The 27095-nt window shown below is 40.1% G+C and overlaps 1 protein-coding gene and 1 pseudogene across 2 annotated transcripts; one reads left to right on the forward strand and one right to left on the reverse strand.

The window, feature by feature from the left end:
* Positions 1-72: 72 nt before the first annotated feature.
* Positions 73-16377, forward strand: LOC308280933 (major histocompatibility complex class I-related gene protein-like; the record flags this gene model as incomplete). Its single annotated transcript, XM_080755234.1, has 7 exons — positions 73-205; positions 664-768; positions 11919-12185; positions 14444-14722; positions 15395-15715; positions 16152-16253; positions 16352-16377. 7 exons carry the CDS (start codon positions 73-75, stop codon positions 16375-16377), a joined length of 1233 nt encoding a protein of 410 aa, XP_080611360.1.
* Positions 16378-21438: 5061 nt separating this feature from the next.
* Positions 21439-25429, reverse strand: LOC308280930 (E3 ubiquitin-protein ligase TRIM39-like; annotated as a pseudogene). The gene is made up of 2 exons: positions 25313-25429; positions 21439-23086 (listed from the first exon to the last, which is right to left on the reverse strand). The product of its transcript is annotated as an E3 ubiquitin-protein ligase TRIM39-like (transcript).
* Positions 25430-27095: the final 1666 nt, after the last annotated feature.

A 27095-nucleotide genomic window follows, 5' to 3' on the forward strand; every position in this document is an offset into this window, starting at 1 on the left:
GATGGAGAGGAGCTCCAGGACAACGTGGACCATGGAGAGACCCTCCCCAACCCTGAGGATGGAACCTTCCAGATGAGCGTTGACCTGGACCTGACCTCAGTCCAACATGAAGACTTCAAGCGGTACGAGTGTGTGTTTCAGCTGGCTGGGATCAAAGAGGACTTAAAGTACACTCTGGACAGAGAGAAGATCAAGACCAACTGGGGTAAGACTAAAGGAGGTATGGATGTACTACCATAGAGTTAGATCAAAAATAATTTAAATGGTTATTAACCTGAGACTGATTTAGATGAGCATACAGTATGTGCTCTGAATTGTGGGTAAAGTGAAACACAAAGACACATTCTACAGCTGGTCAAAGAGGTCACTGGCCTGATCACATGACCACAATCCTAAAACCCAATCACAGATGTAATATAGACTAGATCAGAGTGAGTCCCCTGTACTGAAAATAGTGATTTGGTCCATAATAACTACACATAGATAGGTAGTTAAACAGACAGACATAATGGTACATACAGAAAGGTGGATAGATGGACAGACAGTAAGACAAAGACATACAGACAGACAGACGAAGTCAGATTATGGATAAATGTCGGGTTTTAAGATAATTCCGCTTTTTCATCTCTGTTTCTTTGTATTTTATTGTTCCAATTGAACCAGAATCCAACACGTCCATCATCATCATCATCATCATCATCGCTGTGGTGCTTCTTGCTGTTGTTGCTGCCGTTGTCACCGGAGTCTTCATGTACAGGAGGAAGAAAGGTGAGACAGTAGAATGACGTACATATTGGTTCTCATGCCATATCATTGCATTAATATGGTGCTAACTACAGTCACATCTCTTTACACATTTCTTCCAGCTCCACGCCCTCCATCTGGTAAGTAAGGGGTCTTCAACGTGTACAGACCAGGGACCCCCAAACTGATGGGGAGATGGAGCAGGGACCACCTGCACCTGCCACTACGTGGGGTGGGGGGTGGGGAAGGTTACAGCATATTTATGTATAAAATTGTGTTTCTTATGTATAAACATATTCATGCTTTTATTTTAAACATACAACATACAGTACAAGGTACACTAGAGCAGGGGTTTTCAAACCTTTTTGACTCCCCTAACCCCTGTAAATAACTTTTTCATCCACGGCACCCTTACACTGTTCATTTTTAGAATCTTACTTCATATTGGAGTAATATACGTTTCCATCAGAACTGACTGATAATACTTGACGTTTAACAACTTGAACCCCAGCATGCCTATTCTAGGGGGAAGGTTCACCAAAAATAGCCGATCTACAAGCTCACAACGCGTCACGTTGTGACGCATTGTGAGCTTGTAGATCTGATATTTTTGGTGAAGAGAGTTGTCGTAGATGGAAAAATAACAGTGCAAATCAGGTCTGTTTTACTAAGCATAGTGAAGTGATAGTGATGTAGTGATATTATATATGGACTGGCATCACTGTGCCCCGTCACCCACTTTGAAAACCCCTGCACTAGAGTACCACTGCCATTTCTAAACACATTTATTAACTGAGAACCAATGTTACAGTAATCATGTTATGCAAAAAGAAAAAAAAAGCTATTAAAAATGGACAGAATCGTTATTTATTTTTAAAATAAAGGGTTAAAAATAAAATATTGAAAGACAGACATTTTTGAAGAAGAAAAAAAAAGATATATATACATTTTATTATTATTATTTATTTTCTCTTTTTTATTGTTTAATCAAGCAACAATTTCGGGGACCCCCTGCAGTACCTCTGCGGACCCCCAAGGGGTTGTGGACCCCCTGTTGATGACCTCTGTCGTAAGTAGTATACTTTATTTTTACCTCTGGTCTCATAATTCACTGATCAACAGTACATTCAACATCATTGACTGAAACAATTGCACAAAGGAGTCAGGAGTTATTCAGAGGTTTCCTGTGTATAACAGGAGGTGGTCAGTGGTAGGTGATGACGTATCATAACTAACTATGATTTATTTTAACATTAGGCTGCAGCTCCTGAGGTGGAGATGCTGAATCCAGATGCATAATGTCCAGAGACACCTTGTTGCACACAGTAAGTCATGTTGATATTAGTGATTCTCTCTGGTCTTGGAGGCCCAGGCTGTTTCTTTCTGTTCTACTTAGTTAATTTCATGCATTTGGTGACCCATGTCCAGATCTGACCCTAATTATAGACATTTACTATGTAAGCCAACTGTCCTATGGGACCCCAGCACAAAAGCTTAGAAATGGTATATGTTATATACAGTGGAGTAGGTTTGCTATCAAATAAACTATGTACACCTTTGGCAACACTTACTTTTTTTTAAGTTAAACATAACATTGTTTAGTCATAATGATCACCCAGCTCCCATGTGTTGTCATTTTATTGAGTGAAACAGTTTAATCTGACCACTGATTGAAATTGGGTTCCCAGGTGACCTCTATAGTTAAAAGTAATGTGGCTTTGACCAGAGGGAGATGTAAGCGATAGTCAGGAAACAAAGCAAACGGTGTCTTTTCCAGAATATAAATATATACATATAATTTAATGAGATGACATTATGTCATTATTTACCTTCCCAAACTAATGTATATCATTTTGTAAAATGACTTATTGAATGATGAGTTAGTATCTTGTTTTGTGTTCTCTTATGTTTTAATGTGTGTTATTTTAGGTTTGCACATGGCCAGAGTGGAGACATTCTCACCCTTTCTCTCTTCAAATGCTGTGGGAAGTGCGTTATTAACCCTTCATAAATCAGTGCAAACAAGGGTCAGTCAGTAATCCATAACAGTTATAAAAACCTAATCAGACTAGGCAGACTTTCAAATGATGGGCCAGATGTTTTTTTTCTTTTTTTTTTTCCTTTTTTTTTTTTTTTAGAAAAGCACTGTTTAAAAGAGAATTAAAAACCTTTAGACATCAGCGATGTGATTCGATTCGAGAAGTGAATTAGAATAAACTGTCCATTTCATGTCATCTAACCCAGTGGTTCCCAAACATTTTAGCTTGAGATCCGAAAGAGAAATTAGATGTTTGCCCAGGACCCACACTAGCGAAAAAGGGACCCATAAAAAAATCTGTCTGTAACCCACAAATAGGTCCCGACCCAGTGTTTGGGAACCAGTGATCTAACCCATCCAAACAAAGTCAGTCATCAGATGGTAGCATCATGTCCAGGATGGCAAAATCACCTGGTTTATTGAGTTGGACTAGTAATACAAACGTTTGGTAGGTAATAATCTGTGATGGATTACTCCCTAAATATCATCCTCTAAATCTTTTTTTTTATAACTTTCATGGCATGTGTATAATGCCTCATTCACATACAGAAAATCCAAGCTAATGGTTTGCTTGGTAATTCAATGTATTCTCTATGCAAACCAGCTTTTAAAATTTCCAAGCTGGAAAAAAAGCTTGGACATTTTTAAAGCTGGTTTGCATTGAGAATACATTGAATTACCAAGCAAACCATTAGCTTGGCTTCTCTCAGTGTGAATGCAGCATAATACTTTCTTATGAATATTTATAAATGTCCACCTTACACCTTTACTTACACAATGCTCTTTATATTCTTAAAGCAAAGGATAGATGTGATAATTGATTATTTGTCTTTATGATATGTCATATGTTGCACGTTATGTCAGTCAGTAATCATTCTGAAGAACATCTAAAGCTATCAGCGTGGATGCACACTATTTTATCAGCAGCATTTGAATCATATAATGATTGATGACTTGAATGAACTGTTGACATAAGTTGTGAATTGATGTCCTGAACAAAACAAACACATCATCCAGCACTTATTGCTTCTGAATATGTACAGTAAATAACACTGTAGACATGGACATTTATACATTTACAACTGTTTTCATTTCTACCATTACGTTTGGATCTTCTGGTGATATTGTTATTACGCGCACGTGCTCACACACACACACCACAATACAGCACTCACACACACACACACACACACACACACACACACACACACACACACACACACACACACACACACACACACACGCACGCACACACGCACGCACGCACGCACGCACGCACGCACACACACACACACAGTAACACATATGACATCAACATGAAGACATGTATGCATACTGTACATACAAACCTGCACACTCACACACACACACAATCATTATTTTATTTTCCTGTGATGTAAATACTGTAATGCTATGTTCCTGCTATCAAATGTGTGTTTAACTTGGGTTGGTTGTATTGTAAAAAGAAAGCCCAAGTACAAATATAATATGTACATGTTTCTACTATTAATATTAAATTATTACATTAATTAGAATACATAAAATCTGTTAAAGATTTGGATCAATCTAAATTGGACTAGGTATAATAAATGATGAATGCTTGTTACATGCATTTAAAGGTCTGATGCCTATTTCATTTCTAATAAAAATCCCAAATAAGTCAGAAGTCTGCTTCTTTCTATTAAAGACATAAATAAAAGTTATTAACTGGTTACTGGATATATAGAGTACTCAGTATATGGCCATAAACTTTGGAAATTTGAATGTCCTGACACTTTTCAAGTCAGGACCCCCCAAAATAATCCCCCAATAATAATTTGAACAGGAGATCCCCCACCCTGACAAGCACTTGGAATGTAGGAGTTGAGGCATTGTTTGTCTCGGTTCCACAGATAAACATTATGGAAATATAGGAGATCAGATATTTAGCCAGTGTTTGACCAGTTTTTATAGTAGTTTGTTGATTACTTTTGATGCAGTATTTATGTTTTCTTAAGTATTAAAACGGTCTTGGAAGTCTTTAAATTCTCACTAAACTGTCATCTGGGGACCCCCTCAAAATCATGTGGGGACCCCCTGTGGGTCCCGACCAGTTCTCCTTTATGTTTTTGAGACCACCGCACCTGCAGTCAACCCTGAACAAAGGACAAAGAAGGATGGCAACAGTTTAACCTGGACGAGAGAGAGTTTTACAGCAATGTTTCAAAAAAGCCGATCAAAATAGCAGATCTACAAGCTTACAACGATGCTATGCATTGTGAGATAAAGATGGATGGATGGATAGATATGTTCCTTTATGCACAATCAATAATAATTCTGACAGGATTCAATAATATGCATGAGATACACTCCATTCAAAACAGATGCTATAGAATAGATCCTGTGAATCCTCTCCATGCTCCAGTCCGTATGTTTCTAAATGTCCACCATTGTTCCACCCTGTCATATCAGTCATCATATCACCTCCTGCTCCTCACTGCCCACTAGACCAGAGGGATTGAACCCAAATGACAAAAGACCCAAAGGAGAAATCACATGTTTTGCCCCAGACCCAAACTAGTGAAAATATCAGCTCTACAAGCTCACGTGTCGCTTCGTGCTTTGTTGCGTGCTTGCAGATCTGATATTTTCACTTCTTCTTAAACATTTTGTTTTGTAATTTAGGGAATTTCTTTGGTTATTTTATTAATTACATTATTTTTGAAACATTTGAAACAACAATATCACCCTGGGCAACTGGCTACTGTGTAGGCAGACAGACAGTCTGTGTGTGTGTGATATTTGAAATGTCATAGAACACAGTAGGCCTACTAAGTAGCCTACGTCCAAGATTAATTGCGAGTGTAAAGTAACTGCAAGTACATGCTGTATAGGCTACTTTCGTTTTTGACATGCTTTTACTTTAACTGGGTATTTATTTTTCAATACTTTACTACTCCACAAATATCGTACTTAGATACATTTGATTTTAAAATGTTCTGTGCCTGGAACACCCCAGAAGAATTTTCAAAAAATGTTTCAAAAGTAGCAGATGTAAAATCCTTGTACATTTTCTATTTTTGAATAGCCAACGTATAAAATATAGACCTGGTTAAAATGATTTTGATGCATTAGGCCATTTAACTACTTTAGCTGGAGACACCCTGGAAACCCCCCAAGGACCACTGGGGGTCCCCGGACTTTGAGAACCACTGGACTATATAACCTGTGATGGGCTCCATGGAGCTAATTAACATATCATCATGGCTCTAATTTTAAATGAGTCTGGAGTTGTGATGTGATAGGGTTGATTTAGGAAACAGTTCAAATATCGCTTCTACCAAACAATAACAACACGATGCTGTCACAGTCAAACTCTCATTCTACTAGTTTTACTTTCAAGTTAACAACCTGTGTTGGTGGAATTCTCCTGGAAACGCATGACAACAGCATTTGGTGAATTTCTATTGGCTGCTGGCACGTCGTCGTCATGATATGGAGGCTTGAAGTGAAAGTGTGGAGACAGACATGGAGAGAAACAGTGGAGCAACTTTTATTTAGCTTATTCTAACCCACCGTCAACATGAGAGAGTTAAATTCTACTGTTGCTGTTTTACCACCTAGATGTGGCATCTCCAGGTAAAGTTAATGCCTCGATTCTTAAACTGTTGTAGTGATTTTATTGACTTCAGGCTAATAGCACTGGCTGGGAAATTACCTGGCTTTATAAAAATGAATGCTGCGTTGCTTGGTCGTGATTGAAATAAGTTAAAACCTGTCTTAGTATAATCAAGTTACTTCAGCTTAGACTATTAATACTTTATTAACACTTCCTTTTTTACGGGAGTTATTTACGGAGTTTTTATTCAAGGCTTTTGTTTTAATCAAACGTCTTCTTCACGACTGTAACAATACCGATAGTAGCCACTGGAGGGCGCTAGTAGACATGTTATTTTAACCTGAAACCATGTTTCTTTGCCAGTTGTAGTCAACTATAATTAAATATAATATTAATCCATTAAATTCATTTCAAAATCATAGCATGTTACATTTTAAATGTAAATTAAAACTTGTTTCCTTATATACTTAGATTATAACATAATATAATTCTCCCATGTCTGAATAGGCCTACTTCAACTGATAATAAGTTCACTACAAAGACAAACAGAGCCAAAAAAGAAAGAGTAAAAACAAATACCTACAGAAGGACAGGTGCGCAGACAGAGACAGACTAGTAAAAAGAGGACAAACCACAGAAATATAAACTCTGACTCAGAAAGACAGACAGAAACAGAGATACACAAATACACTACACAGTAAAGCCTGATTTATAACTAATGACGAAAAAAATAATCGAATTCTATAAGAATTCGAGCGTAAGGCGGAGTTAGGGAGGAGTTTCGCTCCAGATGACGTATTTCCCGTCGCCATCCTCGAGGGACATCACTTATAATAAAAAATAAAAAAACGTCACTTATAATAATAATAAGTGCACTACAACGTTTACACAACCTCCATGACGATCCTATTACTGTATGTATTGAGATAGATTGTTGCTACAACAGTTATCATCAAAATAAACCATATCAAAGTGTGCAGGACATTTCTCTCTCAAAATAACAACTTTTCTAGTGTTATTTCTTATCCTGGTAAACATCATGGGTCTGTCTGACAGACAGACAGCCTTGTTCATATTTTGTCTTTAAACAAAACTGTTTGCTCAATCTCACCCACCGAGCATTTTTAGGTCTATTAGACGTCTATTAGACGTCTATATGTCACCTAGACGACGCGTCTAGAAATGGTTTAAAAATGGTCTAGAAATGGAAATTTATTAGACGACTATATTTAGACTAGACGTCTAATAGACGTCTAATAGACGTCTAAGTTTATACCTGGGTCTAAATTTAGACGTCTAATAGACGTCTATATTTAGACCTTAACGGCCAGCAAAAGTAGTGAAAAACTGACCTTAACGGCCGTCAAAAGTAGTGAAAAACTGATTGTCTCACTACCTCGGGTGCTTTAGTTCTGTTCTGATGCTCTGCTCCATGGGTATTTGACCATATTAGATTGTGACATTATCATTGACATTGTGAGTGGGATTCGAACTTACTACCTCTGGTGCTTTAGTCCTGTACTCATCCCCTGCTCCACTGGAACCTGTTAGTTAAAATGGGTGTTTCGTCCTATTTGAATATGACATCATTGACAACGTGAGTAGGATTTGAGAGGCCTTCGCTGCTCGACTCGAATCCGACTCCAGGGCCTCGGCCTCGGACCGCAGAATCCGGGGACCCCCGCTCGGGGACCACCTCCAGGGACCCCCGGTCGGGGACCACCTCCAGGGACCCCTGGCGATACCTGGGGATATGGCTATGCAGAACCAGGCGGGCCGCCGCTCCGCTCCGCTCCTGTCCCACTTTGGGGCCTCGGCCTGGGGCCGCAGAGTGGCTGGGGGCCCCTGGACCCCCCGGACCCCCGGGGACCCCCAGGGACCCCCTGGCGGCACCGCCAAAGAGCAAAAAAATGGCAAAACTCGGGCTAGGAGCGGCCGGGAGAGCCGGGGCCGGTACCCACACGTCCGCCTCAGCGCCCCGTAGCCGGCCGCGCGTAGAGCGCCGCCTATTGGCAGAACCCCGCCACTGCAGCACGCATAAAATGGCATAACTCGGGCTAGGAGCAGCCGGGAGAGCCGGGGGTGGTACCCACGCGTTGGCCTCTGCGCCCCAGAGCATGCCGCTCGTAGAGCGCCACCTAGTGGTCGACCCCGCCACTGCAGCCAGCTAAAAAGGCCGTAACTCGGCCCCCGTGTGACCGGGAGGAACGGGGCTGGCACCCAGGGGGTCCCCGGGGGCCCCCTGGAAAAAAATATGGAAAAATAGCCAAAAGTAGCCGATCTACAAGCCAATGCTCCACTCCACGCGGCGTGGCCCGGCCGGGTAGGGGTCCGCTTCTCAGGGGGGTTCTCTGGGGGTCCCTGGCAGCCCATGGAGCGCCGGTGCCCCGCCACGCCGTTCGCGGGCCCCAGGAGAAAATGTAAAAAATTCTAAACGTGGGAAAATGAGCCTAAGTGTAGCGGTTGAACACGCTCCGAGCTCCAGGCTTTCTCCGACCGCAGCTCCACTGCCGTGCGGATTCGAACCAGGCGCCCACGCGTCCGGCTCGCCGCCCCGGACCCGGCCGGGGGCTCCACGCATTCTGGCCGGCTGCCGGCACACAACTAGGCCGCCGCTCCTCCAGGGGGGGCCTAACTAATGTATTGATAGGCGCAGCATAAGCCTATCGATTACAATTATTTTGTTTAATCAATGAGACTCACACCACCTGTGTTAATTTTAGGGTAGTACGCATTGTTGAGGAAACTAAATGTATTGATAGGCATAAGCCTATTGATAGGCATAAGCCTATATCATTCTATCATTTATTTTTTTTATTTTTTATTATTATTATTATTATTACCCCCAAAGATCTTTCTTCATATTCACATACAAAAAAGAAAGTAGAGTTCAAAATTAAAATATAAGGAAAGTTAAAAAAGTTAAAGTACCTTTTGTTTAATGAATGCATAGCCGGACCACCTGCTATACCTCTGCGGACCACTAGTGGTCCACGTACCACCGGTTGAAAACAAATGACTTATATAATGGTCTAAACATAGACGCTGAAAAGCGGTATAATAGACGTGTACATCTAGACGGATACCTTATATTGACGAATGACTGTTAAAATAATTTTAAAGCAATATTTGGAGATCATTCTGCAACGTGCAGTTATTTTTTTAATTATATATTTATTGAAATATGGATTAAGTTTAATCGTCTAAATTTGGTCTAGATATAGACGTTGATACGCGGTATTGATTTAGACGTCTAAATCACGGCTAAGTCTAATCTATACTTTAACCCTTAAGTGCTGTTCGGGTCATTTTGACCCGTTTTACATTTTCATTTGGAAAAAAAAGGTAGAAGTTAAAAATGTTTCCACCTGAAACTCACTGGCCTTAAAGATTCTTCTGAGATGAACATGTAAAAAAAATATTTTTGCACTACACCCATGCTACACCCCCCTCATATTTTTTGAACCTTAAGTGCTGTTCGGGTCATTTTGACCCGGAAGCACAGAAATACACAGTATTATGCCAAAACACAGACACACAGTCACCCCCACTTCTAACACCCCCCTTCCGAAGCCCCATTCCAAACCCTCCCCCCCTTCCTATAAGCAGGAGCAATATTGCCCAGTATTAAATGAAGTAGTTTTTTTTACATGGATTTCAGCTAAATCAGTAAAAACGCCTAGCTCTTTCAGTGTTTAATGTGATATAGCAAAGCAGAAATGCAAACATTTACCAAATATATCATATGAATTGTTTGGTATTGAGTCAAAGTCAATGTATCATGATGATTTGTTAAGTTAAAATTTATATTAGTGTTGTTTTTTTTAAACCAAATATCCACCGGGTCAAAATGACCCGAACAGAACGAAGGTGTAGTGAATCTGAACAGAACTTAAGGGTTAAATTGACCAGCGCATGTTATTATTATTATAGTCCAATACTAGGAGATCAGTTATGCAGCTTACTGTAGTTTTTTTGATAAATAGTTATTGAATTGTGGGGAAAAAAGGCAAAGTCTAATTTCGGTCTAAATATAGACATAAGCTAGACGGTTGAAATTGCGTCTAGAAAAAAACTAGACGTCTAATATCCGTCTATTGCTCAGTGGGCATTGTAGGCTATATCCTATAATATATTTTTATGACAGATTTACTGGCCTCAACCTCCTGTAATGTGTATTAGCCTAGACACTTAAGTCAACTCTGCCACTTTACGCAGATCATCTGAGAGAGAACATTGTGGTCAAGCAAGGATCACTTTTTATTGAGAGAGAGAGAGAGGTGCGCTTTCTCTAATTATCCAACAGAAGAGAGAGAGAGAGAGAGAGAAATGCTCAAGCCTATAATATATTAAATAGAAATACATGTGTTATGCCAAATTACAAAACCAAACCCGAGTGGCCCCGTAATTGTCTTGTCCAGTTCCGTCCCGTTCTGATTCCTTTTTTTTTTTTTTTATGTTGAGACCTGTGACATTGTCTTGAAATCCGTTTATTTCCGAGGTTCAGAGAGACCCGAGCATTTAGCTTATGATTAGGCTATTAAAAGTCCATGCGTGCCTCTGCCTTTCATGTGGTGAGGTCTACTCAATCTAACATACTGTCTGCAGCTGTGTGAACTGATTGACAGGCACTGTCAGAAGTCAGAGCGGTGTAAACTTTATCATGTAATAATGTAGACTTATTATTGTCCAATGCTGCTGGTTGGTTGCCTAGGAATCTATAATATTAACATTGAAACAAAAGCCAGGGAGAAAGGAATGCTTTTAGGCTATTTTCTATCTACAGAGGTAAGTCATCTTCCGTTTGTTTGTAATAGTTGTAGGCTAGAAAGAGAGAGAAAGAGAGAGAGAGAAATGGTCGAGTGAGCTCCACTTTGTATTGTGAGTAAGACGGGACCTGTGTTGCATTGCCAATTAAAATATAATCTCTTTAGGCCTAAGCCTATTTATTAAACCACAATCGAATGTTGTTTACTTGCATAATGGGGACACTTTTTTAAATTGTAGGCTATTTTATATTTAGTCAATGGAAAATGTTTTTTTTTTTTGGACTGGTCCCCCTCAGCAATGGCGCTGGTTTTGTAGGCCGATAACTCCAAATCGGCCTACAAAACGTCATACGCACGTTCCCCATAAGCTGACAATTTGTTGCAACGTGAGCTTGTAGATCTGCATTTGGTGACGCCAGACACCATTGTACGACGGAGTATAGATTATGCATTTTACTGCCAAAGAGACAGAAAGACAAATAGACAGAAAGAGGCAGACAGAAAGACATAGAGAAAGAGAGATATATCCACAGACAGACAGATGGACACACACAGACAGACAGACAGACAGACAGACAGACAGACAGACAGACAGACAGAAAGAAAGAAAGAAAGAAAGAAACATAAATTATCTGTTTGAAGTTCTCTCTTGTTGGAAATGAATTGAAACATAATTTAATTGTTGGGATTAAATAAAAATATTTTTTGAACAAACGTGTATTTGTGTAATTATAATGTTTCTTTTTTATCTTTCTGTTTTGTCTCACAGTGACTCACACCCTGAAATACTTCCACACTGCATCCTCTGATGTCCCAAACTTCCCAGAGTTTGTCTCTGTTGGGATGATTGATGATGTTCAGATCACTCACTATGACAGCAACACACAGAGATGCGTTCCTAAACAGGACTGGATGAACCAGATCACAGCAGAGGAACCACAGTACTGGGAGAGGAACACTGAGAAGCTCATGGGTGCCCAGCAGGTCTTCAAGGTCAACATAGACACTGCAAAGCAACGCTTCAACCAAACTGGAGGTATGTTTATGTTTCACTATAAACTGCTGAAATGATTTTAATCACATTGTTGGAAAAAAAAAAATCAGTAAGATGTAACTTCCTTCATGCCACGCACGCACGCACGCACACACACACACACACACACACACACACACACACACACACACACACACACACACACACACACGCATGCACACTCTTCACTCACACACACACACGCACACACGCACACACGCACACATGCACACACACGCACGTACGCACACCACACATGCACACGCACAAACACACACATTAATTTACTCACTTTCTCTCTATTATACTTATCTTACACTTTGTTGTACAACTGTGTCACACACCAAAAATAGCAGATCTACAAGCTCACAACGCGTTGCAGTGTGACGCGTTGTGAGCTTGTAGATCTGCTATTTTTGGTGCGCGACACAGTTGTACGACTAAGTATAAATCTGGCTTCAGATAGATAGATAGATAGATACCTTTATTAAGGCCCTTTTCCACCGGCAGCGATAACGATGACGATAACGATTTTAAAAAATGTGTTTTCAATTGAAGTGGATCGGCAGCATCCACCCAACACCGATAAAGACAATGATAGCCGACAACTATATTGTTAGGATCAACAACGGTGTTGGGTGGATGCTGCCGATCCACTTCAATTGAAAACACATTTTTTTTAAATCGTTATCGTCATCGTTAACGCTGCCGGTGGAAAAGGGCCTATATCCCAAGATTCAGTTGTTCAGTTGTAGCACAGCAGTATACAGTTATTTACAAAGTTACAGAGAAATAAGAAAATAAGATAGGAGGAAAAAACAAGAGCAGTACAGTACCAGTAAAGAGAAGGTGCATCAAGAGAGGGGGCGAATAATATATAAATATATAAACATAAAGTGTCTTACAAAAAGAGACCATAGCAGTCAATGCTAGTTAGTGCAACAAGTATCTCACTGTCATTGTTAAACAAAGCAAAATACTCAGAAACTACCAGCACAACCTAATAGTGCAATGTCAAAAATCAGTGCGAAAGAAACAAAAAACAGCTCAGAGAAGAAGAAACTAGGAAGCGTGTCACAGCAAGACGCACATGAGGAGCTGACACTGTGAAGTCAATGAACACAACAAATACACTGAACTGAACTGAACTGAACTGAACTGAATTGAACTGAATTGAACTGGTTGTAACCAACAACATGATGTTAAATGTAACTCTTCATCAGTTCTTTGAACAGAGTGAATGTAAAACAACAGAAGTGTCACTGCACACAGCTGTCTGTGTAACTACAGTACAACACACACACAGGAAGAGTGGAACGTTACAACGTGCACACGGATAGGCCTTTCACAGTTACTACATTATCGCCTAATCACATTTATTGGATAATCATCATAATAATTTCCATGTTGAAAAGAAAATCATACATTTGCAAACATTTTCCAAAAATGGCGTGATGTACAAGCTCACAACGTCTTGCACCACAACGTGTTGTGAGCTTATCGATCGACTTGTAGATTGTCTATTTCCATTATTTTGAAATTATATACTGTATTTAGTTTATTTGTCAGAAATAAGCATAAAACACAAACAGAAATGTGTTTGACATTCTATTGATCAATGCCAAAAACACTGTTAAATTGTTAATCACAATTATTTAGATGACATTTAATTGTCAAGTCAAATTACATGATAGTGCCAAACCTACAGTACACACACACATGCAGTATGTAGGTGTTAGACAAACACACACACACACACACACACACACACACACACAAACACACACACACACACACACACACACACACACACACACACACACACACACACACACACACACACACACACACACACACACACACACTCCTTTATACAATGACAGTGACTTAACCTATATTTAGATCTATAGCTTGTAGATCTGCTATTGTCAGTGCATGACACCGTCATACACCAAGTATAAATCGTGACAGAAAAAGTACAGACAGAGTAAGACAGACAGAACCATATTGACACTGTGTGTGTGTGTGTGTGTGTGTGTGTGTGTGTGTGTGTGTGTGTGTGTGTGTGTGTGTGTGTGTGTGTGTGTGTGTGTGTGTGTGTGATGGTCTGTTCTCTGCGGTACAAATTGAATATCAGTCACTGACACCAAGAAGAATGTGTCTGTTGTTTACTACACTGTCTGTCTGTCTGTCTGTCTGTCTGTCTGTCTGTCTGTCTGTCTGTCTGTCTGTCTGTCTGTCTGTCTGTCTGTCTGTCTCAGGTGTCCACATCGTCCAGAACATGGATGGATGTGAGTGGGATGATGAGACTGGAGACACTGATGGTTTTGATCAGTATGGTTATGATGGAGAGGACTTCATCTCATTGGACCTGAAGAGAGAGACATGGGTCTCTCCAACACCACAGGGTTTCATCACCAAACTGAGATTGGATCAAAACAAAGCTGACATGGCATACCAGAAGTACTACTACAACACTGAGTGCATTGAATACCTGAAGAAGCATCTGAACAACGGGAAGAACATTCTGCAGAGAACAGGTACAACAACATGATGTGATGATCTGTACTTAGATAAATATATTCAGATGTAGTAACATTACTATGAGTAGAACATAGAACAGTTACAAGTACAACAGTGCACTTGGATAAATATGTTTCCCTTCCATAATCAGTTTGTTCTCGTATCTCTGTCTCTGTCTTTGTTTCTATCCCCTACTCTCTGATTATTTTTCTGTTTGTTCATCCATGCTTTTCTCTCTCCATTTTTTCCTCACTGTTCTCTATTATTCTCTTACTATATTTTCTATCTCTCCATCTCTTTCATTTCATTTGTTCAAAGGTATTTGTTATCGAACGTTTTACACATTTTGTGAAATGGGACATTCTGCATAATGAATACTTTTACAGCAGGTTATATTAATTTGACTTCACTTATTATCTCCGCATTGTGGTATAGCAAAATAATCTGAGTACTTCCTCCACCACTGATAGTGGCGGAAGCACATGAAATAAAACAGCTCTTAAATCACATTGAAATTCAAACAAATAACACTAACAAAATATTTCTCTCTCCCCTCTATTCTCTCCCCCTCTCTTATTCTCTCCATCTGATTCTCTCTCCCCCTATGTCTTTTTCTCTCCATCTGTCTGTCTCCACCTCTCTCTCTCTCTCTCTCTCTCTCTCTCTCTCTCTCTCTCTGTCTCTCTCAGAGCGTCCCTCTGTATCTTTCCTCCAGAAGACTCCATCCTCTCCAGTGAGGTGTCACGCTACAGGTTTCTACCCAGACAGAGTCATCATGTTCTGGACTAAAGATGGAGAGGAGCTCCAGGACAACGTGGACCATGGAGAGACCCTCCCCCACCCTGAGGATGGAACCTTCCAGATGAGCGTTGACCTGGACCTGACCTCAGTCCAACATGAAGACTTCAAGCGGTACGAGTGTGTGTTTCAGCTGGCTGGGATGAAAGAGGACTTAAAGTACACTCTGGACAGAGAGAAGATCAAGACCAACTGGATTAAGACTAAAGGAGGTATGGATGTACTACCATAGAGTTAGATCAAAAATAATTTAAATGGTTATTAACCTGAGACTGATTTAGATGAGCATACGGTATGTGCTCTGAATTGTGGGTAAAGTGAAACACAAAGACACATTCTACAGCTGGTCAAAGAGGTCACTGGCCTGATCACATGACCACAATCCTAAAACCCAATCACAGATGTAATATAGACTAGATCAGAGTGAGTCCCCTGTACTGAAAATAGTGATTTGGTCCATAATAACTACACATAGATAGGTAGTTAAACAGACAGACATACATACAGACAGATGGCTAGATGGACAGACAGTAAGACAAAGACATACATACAGACAGACAGACAGACGAAGTCAGATTATGGATGAATGTCGGGTTTTAAGATAATTCCGCTTTTTCATCTCTGTTTCTTTGTATTTTATTGTTCCAGTTGAACCAGAATCCATCACGTCCATCATCATCATCGCTGTGGCGCTTCTTGCTGTTGGTGCTGCCGTTGTCACCGGAGTCTTCATGTACAGGAGGAAGAAAGGTGAGACAGTAGAATGACGTACATATTGGTTCTCATGCCATATCATTGCATTAATATGGTGCTAACTACAGTCACATCTCTTTACACATCTCTTCCAGCTCCACGCCCTCCATCTGGTAAGTAAGGGGTCTTCAACGTGTACAGACCAGGGACCCCCAAACTGATGGGGAGATGGAGCAGGGACCACCTGCACCTGCCACTACGTGGGGTGGGGGGTGGGGAAGGTTACAGCATATTTATGTATAAAATTGTGTTTCGTATGTATAAACATATTCATGCTTTTATGTTAAACATACATATACAAGGTACACTAGAGCAGGGGTTTTCAAACCTTTTTGACTCAGGGCCTGTAAATAACTTTTTGTATCCACGGCACCCCTGAGTTACACTGTTCATTTATAGAATCTTACTTCATATTGGAGTAATATCCGTTTCCATCAGAACTGACTGAAAATAACGTAATACTTGACGTTTAACAACTTGAACCCCAGCATGCCTATTCTGGGGGGAAGGTTCACCAAAAATAGCCGATCTACAAGCTCACAACGCGTCACGTTGTGACGCGTTGTGAGCTTGTAGATCTGCTTGTAGAGCTTGTAGATCTGCTATAGTGATAGTGATGCAGTGATATTATATATATTATCAAATTATCTCGCGGCACCCCTGGACTGTTATCACGGCACCCCAGGGTGCCCCGTCACCCACTTTGAAAACCCCTGCACTAGAGTACCACTGCCATTTCTAAACACATTTATTAACTGAGAACCAATGTCACAGTAATCATGTTATGCAAAAAAAAAAGCTATTCAAAATGGACAGAATCATTATTTATTTTTAAAATAAATGGTTAAAAATAAAATATTGAAAGACAAACAGACATTTTTGAAGAAGAATTTTTTTTTGTCTCTATTTTCTCTTTTTTATTGTTTAATCAAGCAACAATTTCGGGGACCCCCTGCAGTACCTCTGCGGACCCCCAAGGGGTTGTGGACCCCCTGTTGATGACCTCTGTCGTAAGTAGTATACTTTATTTTTACCTCTGGTCTCATAATTCACTGATCAACAGTACATTCAACATCATTGACTGAAACAATTGCACAAAGGAGTCAGGAGTTATTCAGAGGTTTCCTGTATATAACAGGAGGTGGTCAGTGGTAGGTGATGACGTATCATAACTAACTATGATTTATTTTAACATTAGGCTGCAGCTCCTGAGGTGTAGATGCTGAATCCAGATGCATAATGGCCAGAGACACCTTGTTGCACACAGTAAGTCATGTTGATATTAGTGATTCTCTCTGGTCTCGGAGGCCCAGGCTGTTTCTTTCTGTTCTACTTAGTTAATTTCATGCATTTGGTGACCCATGTCCAGATCTGACCCTAATTATAGACATTTACTATGACAGCCAACTGTCCTATGGGACCCCAGCACAAAAGCTTAGAAATGGTATATGTTATATACAGTGGAGTAGGTTTGCTATCAAATAAACTATTTACACCTTTGGCAACACTTACTTTTTCTGAAGTTAAACATAACATTGTTTAGACTTAACCCATTTAGACCTGCTGCTACCTATACGTTGTATTACCCTTAAGGCCGGCTGCTACGTCTGTGTCACATCAGTATTTGCTATACATATAGCAACATAATTAATTTTACATTTTTGGAATAAGAAATTGAAGGTTTTCAGAAACCTTAGGGTAGGTTTTAGAAGGCGTTTTCAGAATCGGCCTCAGGTCTAAATGGGTTAATGATCACCCAGCTCCCATGTGTTGTCATTTTATTGAGTGAAACAGTTTAATCTGACCACTGATTGAAATTGGGTTCCCAGGTGACCTCTATAGTTAAAAGTAATGTGGCTTTGACCAGAGGGAGATGTAAGGGATAGTCAGGAAACAAAGAAAACGGTGTCTTTTCCAGAATATAAATATATACATATAATTTAATGAGATGACATTATGTAATTATTTACCTTCCCAAACTAATGTATATCATTTTGTAAAATGACTTATTGAATGATGAGTTAGTATCTTGTTTTGTGTTCTCTTATGTTTTAATGTGTGTTATTTTAGGTTTGCACATGGCCAGAGTGGAGACATTCTCACCCTTTCTCTCTTCAAATGCTGTGGGAAGTGTGTTATTAACCCTTCATAAATCAGTGCAAACAAGGGTCAGTCAGTAATCCATAACAGTTATAAAAACCTAATCAGACTAGGCAGACTTTCAAATGATGGGCCAGATGTTTTTTTTTTTTTTTTTTTTTTAGAAAAGCACTGTTTAAAAGATAATTAAAAACTTTTAGACATCAGTGATGTGATTCGATGTAGAAGTGAATTAGAATAAACTGTCCATTTCATGTCATCTAACCCAGTGGTTCCCAAACATTTTAGCTTGAGATCCGAAAGAGAAATTAGATGTTTGCCCAGGACCCAAACTAGCGAAAAAAGGGACCCATAAAAATCTGTCTGTAACCCACAAATGGGTCCCGACCCAGTGTTTGGGAACCAGTGATCTAACCCATCCAAACAAAGTCAGTCATCAGATGGTAGCATCATGTCCAGGATGGCAAAATCATCTGGTTTATTGAGTTGGACTAGTAATACAAACGTTTGGTAGGTAATAATCTGTGATGGATTACACCCTAAATATCACACTCTAAATCTTTTTTTTTTTTTTCTTTTTTTTTATAACTTTCATGGCATGTGTATAATGCCTCATTCACATACAGACAATCCAAGCTAATGGTTTGCTTGGTAATTCAATGTATTCTCTATGCAAACCAGCTTTTAACATTTCCAAGCTGGAAAAAAAGCTTGGACATTTTTAAAGCTGGTTTGCATAGAGAATACATTGAATTACCAAGCAAACCATTAGCTTGGCTTCTCTCAGTGTGAATGCAGCATAATACTTTCTTATGAATATTTATAAATGTCCACCTTACACCTTTACTTACACAATGCTCTTTATATTCTTAAAGCAAAGGATAGATGTGATAATTGATTATTTGTCTTTATGATATGTAATATGTCGCACGTTATGTCAGTCAGTAATCATTCTGAAGAACATCTAAAGCTATCAGCGTGGATGCACAATATTTTATCAGCAGCATTTGAATCATATAATGATTGATGACTTGAATGAACTGTTGACATAAGTTGTGAATTGATGTCCTGAACAAAACAAACACATCATCCAGCACTTATTGCTTCTGAATATGTACAGTAAATAACACTGTAGACGTGGACATTTATACATTTACAACTGTTTTCATTTCTACCATTACGTTTGGATCTTCTGGTGATATTGTTATTACGCGCACGCGCTCACACACGCACGCACACCACAATACAGCACTCAAGCACATACAGTACATTGTATACACACACACACACACACACACACACACACACACACACACACACACACACACACAGTAACACACATATGACATCAACATGAAGACATGAATGCATACTGTACATACAAACATGCACACTCACACACATCCTTATTTTCCTGTGATGTAAATACTGTAATGCTATGTTCCTGCTATCGAATGTGTGTTTAAATTGGGTTGGTTGTAAGTACAAAGTACACATATAATCTGTACATGTTTCTACTATTAATATTAAATTATTAAATTAATTAGAATACATAAAATATGTTAAAGATTTGGATCAATCTAAATTGGACTAGGTATAATAAATGATGAATGTTTGTTACATGCATTTAAAGGTCTGATGCCTATTTCATTTCTAATAAAAATCCCAAAAAAGTCAGAAGTCTGCTTCTTTCTGTTACAGATGTAAATAAACGTTATTAACTGGTTACTGGATATATAGAGTACTCAGTATATGGCCATAAACTTTGGAAAAATGTGAATGTTTTCAAACAGTGGTCTATACCAGTGGTTCTCAACCTTTTCAAGTCAGGACCCCCCAAAATAATCATATTTGAACTGCCTTCGGCTGGTGGAGACAATTATGTACATGATGTAATTTGCTGTAAATTAGGTGACTTTGTTTAATTGACCACGTTTAAAACAATATTTGATCTTAAAATAAAAATCCTCCATCTCACACTTCTGCCTGTGTGCCAGTGATCACCCTCCCCTGTGCCAATGTTGGCACCCGTGCCTAAGGTTGCCTGCCCCTGGGTTAGAGTGTCCGTCCTGAGACTGGGTGGGAGGTGGGGCGACCCTCAGCATCAAGGGTTGGATTGGGGGGTTAGATCACCACTACTGATTTCCCGGCTGCGGCTCACCACTCCAAGAGATGGGTCAAATGGGGAGAACAAATCTTGCATGTACACTGTGTGTGTGTGTGTGTGTGTGTGTGTGTGTGTGTGTGTGTGTGTGTGTGTGTGTGCGCGTGCGCGTCATGGGTCCAATTGGTGCCTGGACCCACCTATGAGAAACCAGAGGCATTGTGACACCTGAAGATCTATGGAGGTTGATGACTGCTGAGATGACTGTAGTTACACCATACTGACACACGGTGGCAGTATGTGACCTAAAGATCTAGGATCTGATCCTTGTTCTCCTCACTTATTGGTTGATTTGTAACATTACTGATCTAGGATCTGTTAATAACATGACTCTCAGCTGTAGCTCAGTTTACCTGATACTTTAAACTCTTCACAGGACTCATTCCTGTACCATCGATATAATGAATGAACCTGAGGTATAGAGTAATATGATCCTGCGCACCTTTTAACCCTGAACCAGTTTCATGACTGAATATTGTCATCTTAACACATATTTACCACTGAGAACATTTAGACCACATGTCATACTTAAAGGGGAGATGAGGGGAGATATGATAGATATATAGAGATAGAGAGAGTAAAGGTTATACATTTACATACTACACTGACAATAAAACCAATTAGTACCATTCTTTATTAACTTAAAGTTTATTTTTGCATTACAAATCAAGTTAAATTCAAGCAGTTTACAGGCATTTGCACATAATCAAACATCATTAACTCTGGTGTTTCTATGTCATTACGCAAACATTTTTCAAATCTTTTTCAAACATTTTCTTTTCCTTAGGAAAAAAAAGGGAAAAAGAAAAACAGCAAATCTGTTGAAATATCCAAACTCAAATTACAGTTAAATTAACCCTTCAATATGCACACTTAACCTGATACATTTAGATAACCGGGGTACCAGATAAAATTAATTTAATCTATGAGATTGACAGGAGAGATGATCAGAGGAGCTGAGTTTTTACCTTCATCATAACAATGAGGATTGAAGAATGGACAGAGTTTCTCAGTGAAGGAGCATCCTGTGAAAGAGTAGATATGAGCTCTGGCCTCCACGTCATAAAAGGAGACGACACCCTGCTCACAATCCACAAACACTCCCACTGTCTGGAGCTTCTCTCTGACAGGGATGAAGACAACAGGGTCAGCAATAGCATGACACTTTCCATTTTCCAGCCATAGAGACCAGTAACCTTTCGGTGTGATGCCTTCCTTCCTGTTGACAGACTCTCTGGCCACTCCTAAATACCACGCAGTCTTATCTTTAACCTGAACCTCAAAGTAAAACCTTCCTGAGGAGAAACTTTGTTTTCCTAAGACTGAAAGCCAAGGGGTGAATCTCTCTGTGTTGTCTGGGATTAGTGGGATATTATTTTTTAACTCTCTAAAACACACTTGTTTTCCATCCTCAGACAGGACGAGGTAGGGATTTGCTGTATCAGGGTCCAGAGTCACATCCACTGCATATTGCTGGATCCTCCTCAGCTCAGCATCATTACACAGCTTCATCTCTTGACCGAGTGTCTTCTCCAGTGTCTTCTCCAGCTGAGACACAGCTGTCCTCAGTGTCTCCCCATATGAAGACTGGTGGACATTGACCTTTGTCCAGTCCTTGGTGGGTGGAGGGGTGTTGATGGATGTGATGTTCTGGAGGAGGTGGAGGTGGTCTTCAGTGTGGGAGAGCTGCTTAAGCTCAGAGCTTCTCTTCTTTAACTCAGTGATCTCCTGTTCCAGCTCTTTAATGAGGTCTTCAGCCCGCTTCGCTGTTGTTTTCTGCTTCTTTTCAATCACATCAATGAGCTCAGCCTGGCTTCTCTCAATACAGCTGATCATAGCAGTGAAGACCTGCACACCGTCTGCTATCTCTCTGTCTGCATCTTTCTTGCTGAGCTCTGCTGAGTGTTGGACCTCCTGAATTTTGTCTTGTCTCTCCTGGATCATCTTCTGTTCTGAACGGTCTTTCCCAGTTCAGCCTTCTTTCCTTCATATTCTTCTTTCAAAGATACAATCTGATGTGACTTGTGTTCTAACAAAGTGCAGAACTGACAAACACACACATGATCAGTCTTACAGAACAGCTCCAGAGGTTTGTCATGTTTCTTACACATATAGTCTTCCAGGTTCTTTACAGGGTCGATGAGTTTGTGACGTTTTAACACTGTGAGTCTCTGATGAGGCTCCAGGTGAGTCTCACAGTAGGAGATCAGACACACCAGGCAGGACTTCAGGGCTTTGCGCTTGTTCTCAGTACAGATGTCACAGTAGATTTCATGTGGTTTAGCAGGTTCTTGGTTTGTGCTGGAAGTTTGTTTCAGCTGCTTTGACTTCCTGAACTGATCAGCCATCTTTGAGAGAACTTTATTAACAGAGAATGGTGGTCTCTTATCGAAGGTTTCTTTACATAGAGGACACTGACACACATCAGTACCGTCCCAGTATTGTGTGATGCAGGTGTTGCAGTAGTTGTGTCCACATGGAGTGGTGATTGGATCAGTGAACACATCCAGACAGATGGAACACAGGAACTCCTCTTCAGAATGCAGAATGCTGGCAGACGCCATTTCTGCAAAATAAAATATATAAAGTATCAATGTTGTTCTGGAATGATTACATAAACCCTGCAACCTTACATTATGACATATTGCATAATACACTACATATAATGGTATTGACAAACCTATTACAGACATGCACACAAAAATACATCTAGGCCGGGGGTCAGCAACCCGTGGCTTAAGAGCCGCATGCGGCTCTTTAGCGCCACCCTAGTGGCTCCCTGGAGCTTTTTAAAAAATGTATGAAAAAGAAAAAAAAAGATGGGGGGAATTTTTTTGTTTTTTGTTTTAGCGATTTTTTTATCATCACTGTCGGGCAGAAACCTTGTATCTCCAAGTTTCATATTTGTATGTTTTTTTTCGCAAAGTAAAGTCCTACTTCATCATACAAGACTGACGCACAAAAGTAGTGAAAACAGCAGATCTACAAGCACACAACACCTCGCGGTGCGAGGCGTTGTGTGCTTGTAGATCGGCTGTTTTCACTAGTTTAGTTCGTTTTTTAAATGATAAATACACAACGAAGTTTTGGACATACAAGGTTTCCACCCGACAACAACAATTTATAAGGCTTTTATAATTTTTTTGCGGCTCCAGACAGATTTGTTTTGGGGTTTTTTGGTCCAATATGGCTCTTTCAACATTTTGGGTTGCCGACCCCTGATCTAGGCTATAACTATAAATATGTCGTTTTAAAAATGAACTCAAGTAGATTGTGTTGATTTCACACCACGGCTAAAGACAATAGTTGGGCACCAAACATCTGGGCGCTAGGGAATGCTTGGCACTTTGGAAGAGTGGGCACTAGGGACATGTGGGCACCCAGAATAGTGGGCACCATTGGACACTCAGGGCCCTATTATGATCCAGGTCTTATGCCTTATGCCTTAACTTATTTGCCTTTTTTTTTTTACTATTTTGAAAAACATTTTTAAATACTTCAAATGCTGATCTACATCTGCACGTTGTGAGCTTGCAGATCAGCTATTTGAAATATTAAAAAGAATATGTCTATATAGTAAAAAAAAAAGGCAAAGAAGTTAAGGCATAAGGCATAAGACCTGGATCATAATAGAGCCCTCAAAGTCTTATGATTTGTGCCCACAGAAAGTGTTTTGCATACGTTAAGGACGCTACTTCTACTTTTATATTTTGACACCGTTTCAGCACACGCCCGCACATCAAACACTTGAGTTTATTTACCAAAGTATTACTGAGGTCAAAAGTACAATATAAGAGTGTATTTGCCAAAATAGTAGTGTAAAAGATAGATATTTTAAAAATAGTCAAATAGCTGGGCTGAATGCTAGAATAGAGAAAACACAGTAGCCTAGGCCTACACTATAAAATGATAGAAATGTAAAACACAGATAGGCCTATTGGTAGGCTACAACAAACTTTACCCAAACTACAGCAGACTACTGTGACAGCAAGGGATGCAGTAACTAGTGCCCACTCGTCTCTAGTGCCCGCTCTTCTCCTCCCAAAGTACCCAAAGTAGCCTGCTGGGTACTTTGGGGAGTGGGTTCCTTGGGCCCAGTTTTCCCCAAAAGATGGTGCCCAGATTCCCCTATAGTGCCCACCTTTCCTGTATTCAAAGACGATAGTGGTGAACTATATAGGCCTAGTTATACAGGATCACTTTCAGAATGTTTTTGGTGAACATTAAACACTGACAACCAATCAAAATATAGGTTATGTGAATGAACCAGGCATCAACAGGGAAGTGGAGTTTTCTTCCAGGTTGGCAGACGGCCAGAACAATGCATTCCGTCGTTATTTAATACTGTTGCCAAATCATGGAGGACGTTTTTACAACAGTTATGTTCCTTTCTGTTTTTCAAAGTTACTGTAAAACCACAATGTTCTGCCGCCTACGGAATCTATAATCTAATAGGCCCTATTATTGGTAATAAGTGGCATAACAAGGGGAAATTGATCGCTTTGTTGTAGCCTAGATAAACTTATCCCCTCTCGGGACCCTCACCCTCCACTGCATACTGTTGTGCTCCAGTATGCAGCGGAGGGTGAGGTTCTATACGGGGCTATCGGGACCCTCGTTACCTTTTCTTGTAGATACCCATCTTCCCCAATACAACAGTTAAACAGTGTCCCGAGAGGGTCAAAGTCAAATATAAACAGTAAATACGTTTGGTTTTCGTTCTGAAACGCAGTAGATGAAAACACATCCAATACACATGATGGCAGTAGAAAAAAACATTCAGTAAACCTACCGATAGTACTGCTGATGACTTTAACTTTATCTGTTGTAGCTCTTCCAACGTCTGTCTGTCTCTTTTTACGGTCTATGGTGTGTCTGCTTACTTTACTACTTGCACACTACTTGTATTTCCTCCGAGGTGGAAAGTCTGTTGAAGCCAGGTTAGAATTGACTTGTTGCAGACTGTCTCTCGTAGCCAGACTACTGAAGAAGTTACTGAACTATTCCTCCACTGAAGCATAGAGAAGCACGCAGCTGCAGTCTCAATGTCTGATTGTTGGCTGAGTTGAATAAACGACCAACTCCTCCCATTGTGGGCAGGGTTCAACTGGGGACTGAGCATAGACCTCCCGTTGATTAGACCAGGTTATCATTCACCAGGTTAGCATTGACCAGCGTCGGCAGGTTAGCATTTCACCAGGTTAGCATTCACCAGCCTTAGTTTTACTCAGGTATAGGGGCGGGTTAGGGTTAAGGGAGGTCTAACCAATGCCATGTTACCAGTTGAACTATGGCTTGATTGACTGATTGATTGATTGATTGATTGATTGATTGATTGAAGACTTTATTAGAAGTTTTGCATAGGAAAAGGTACAGTTTCATGACAGCACAGTTCACTGGGCTTGTTTATTTTTTTTTTTTTTTTTACACATATAACATTGAAGGGCAGACAAATAAAACAGTACTATGCAGAAAGAATAAGAAAAACAGTGGTAAAACACAATGCAAAAATAAATGGTATTTACAATAGGTCAGGGGAGTTACTGTAAGCAGTGGTCATCGCCATGTTGACTTGTGGTGGACATTTTTGTTCCAATTCCATTTTTGCCACAACATACAAAAGGAGAAGACAATACAAATATTATCAAGTGGACCCTTAAGCCGACATCATAGTCGCCTGGGCGGTGGAAGGCTTTACACCGCGGTGTAGTCTTTTCGAGTCTTTTTGAGTCATGAAACTACAACGTTACATCATTCCTCGCGGTGGAGAGCTTTACACCGCAAGTCCCAACACATCTCTCTGTTTTTACTATCAGACAGACAGGCTCTACACCCCGTTCACTGATTGGTCGACCTGAACCGGTCTAGACGGTAAAGGACTTCACCGTGGGCCCCGTGACTATGATGTCCTACACTTATTTTCTGACTTGAGGTGGAAAGCTCTCCACCGGTGGATAGCTCTCCACCGTACACTCTGATACGGGCTTTACCGGTTCCATTTGTAGGCTACACTCTCAGAGTTAAGGAGGTAGTTTCAAATAACACATTTCAGAGCCACTAGTACTAGTTGGACTCCTGATATGCCATAGTGTCCTTTCGCGACCCCCACAATAATCATATTTGAACTGGGTGGGGTGGACCCCCCCACCCCGACGAGAACTAAGAGTCGAGGCATTACATTTTATATGTAATGCAAAACAGTGTAAAAATAATATGTAATTTTATATGTAATTTATATGTATATGTTTTATGTTTTATTGTGAAAATAGCCGATCTATATGCTCACAGCGCTTTGCGCTGCGAGGCGTTGTGAGCATGTAGATCGGATATTTTCACAATTTCTGCCTCTAATATTTGACAGTTTGGCTATTTCATTTGTCATTTTAGAGGTATTGAAAAGTCCTTAAATTGTCACTTTAGAAATGTGCAGACACCCTCTATTCACTTAAACTTTATGTTGGTTTGTTTACTGTTGTGAGTGAAAACAATATTGCACATTAAGTTAATCATCTGGGGACCCCCTTTTGCTTTGCTATAGTGCGTTATGTTTACAATTTCTAATTATTATTATAAGG

Source organism: Nannobrachium achirus, assembly GCF_963921795.1.
Source record: "Nannobrachium achirus genome assembly, contig: SCAFFOLD_200, whole genome shotgun sequence".
NCBI classification, from domain to species: Eukaryota; Metazoa; Chordata; class Actinopteri; order Myctophiformes; family Myctophidae; genus Nannobrachium; species Nannobrachium achirus.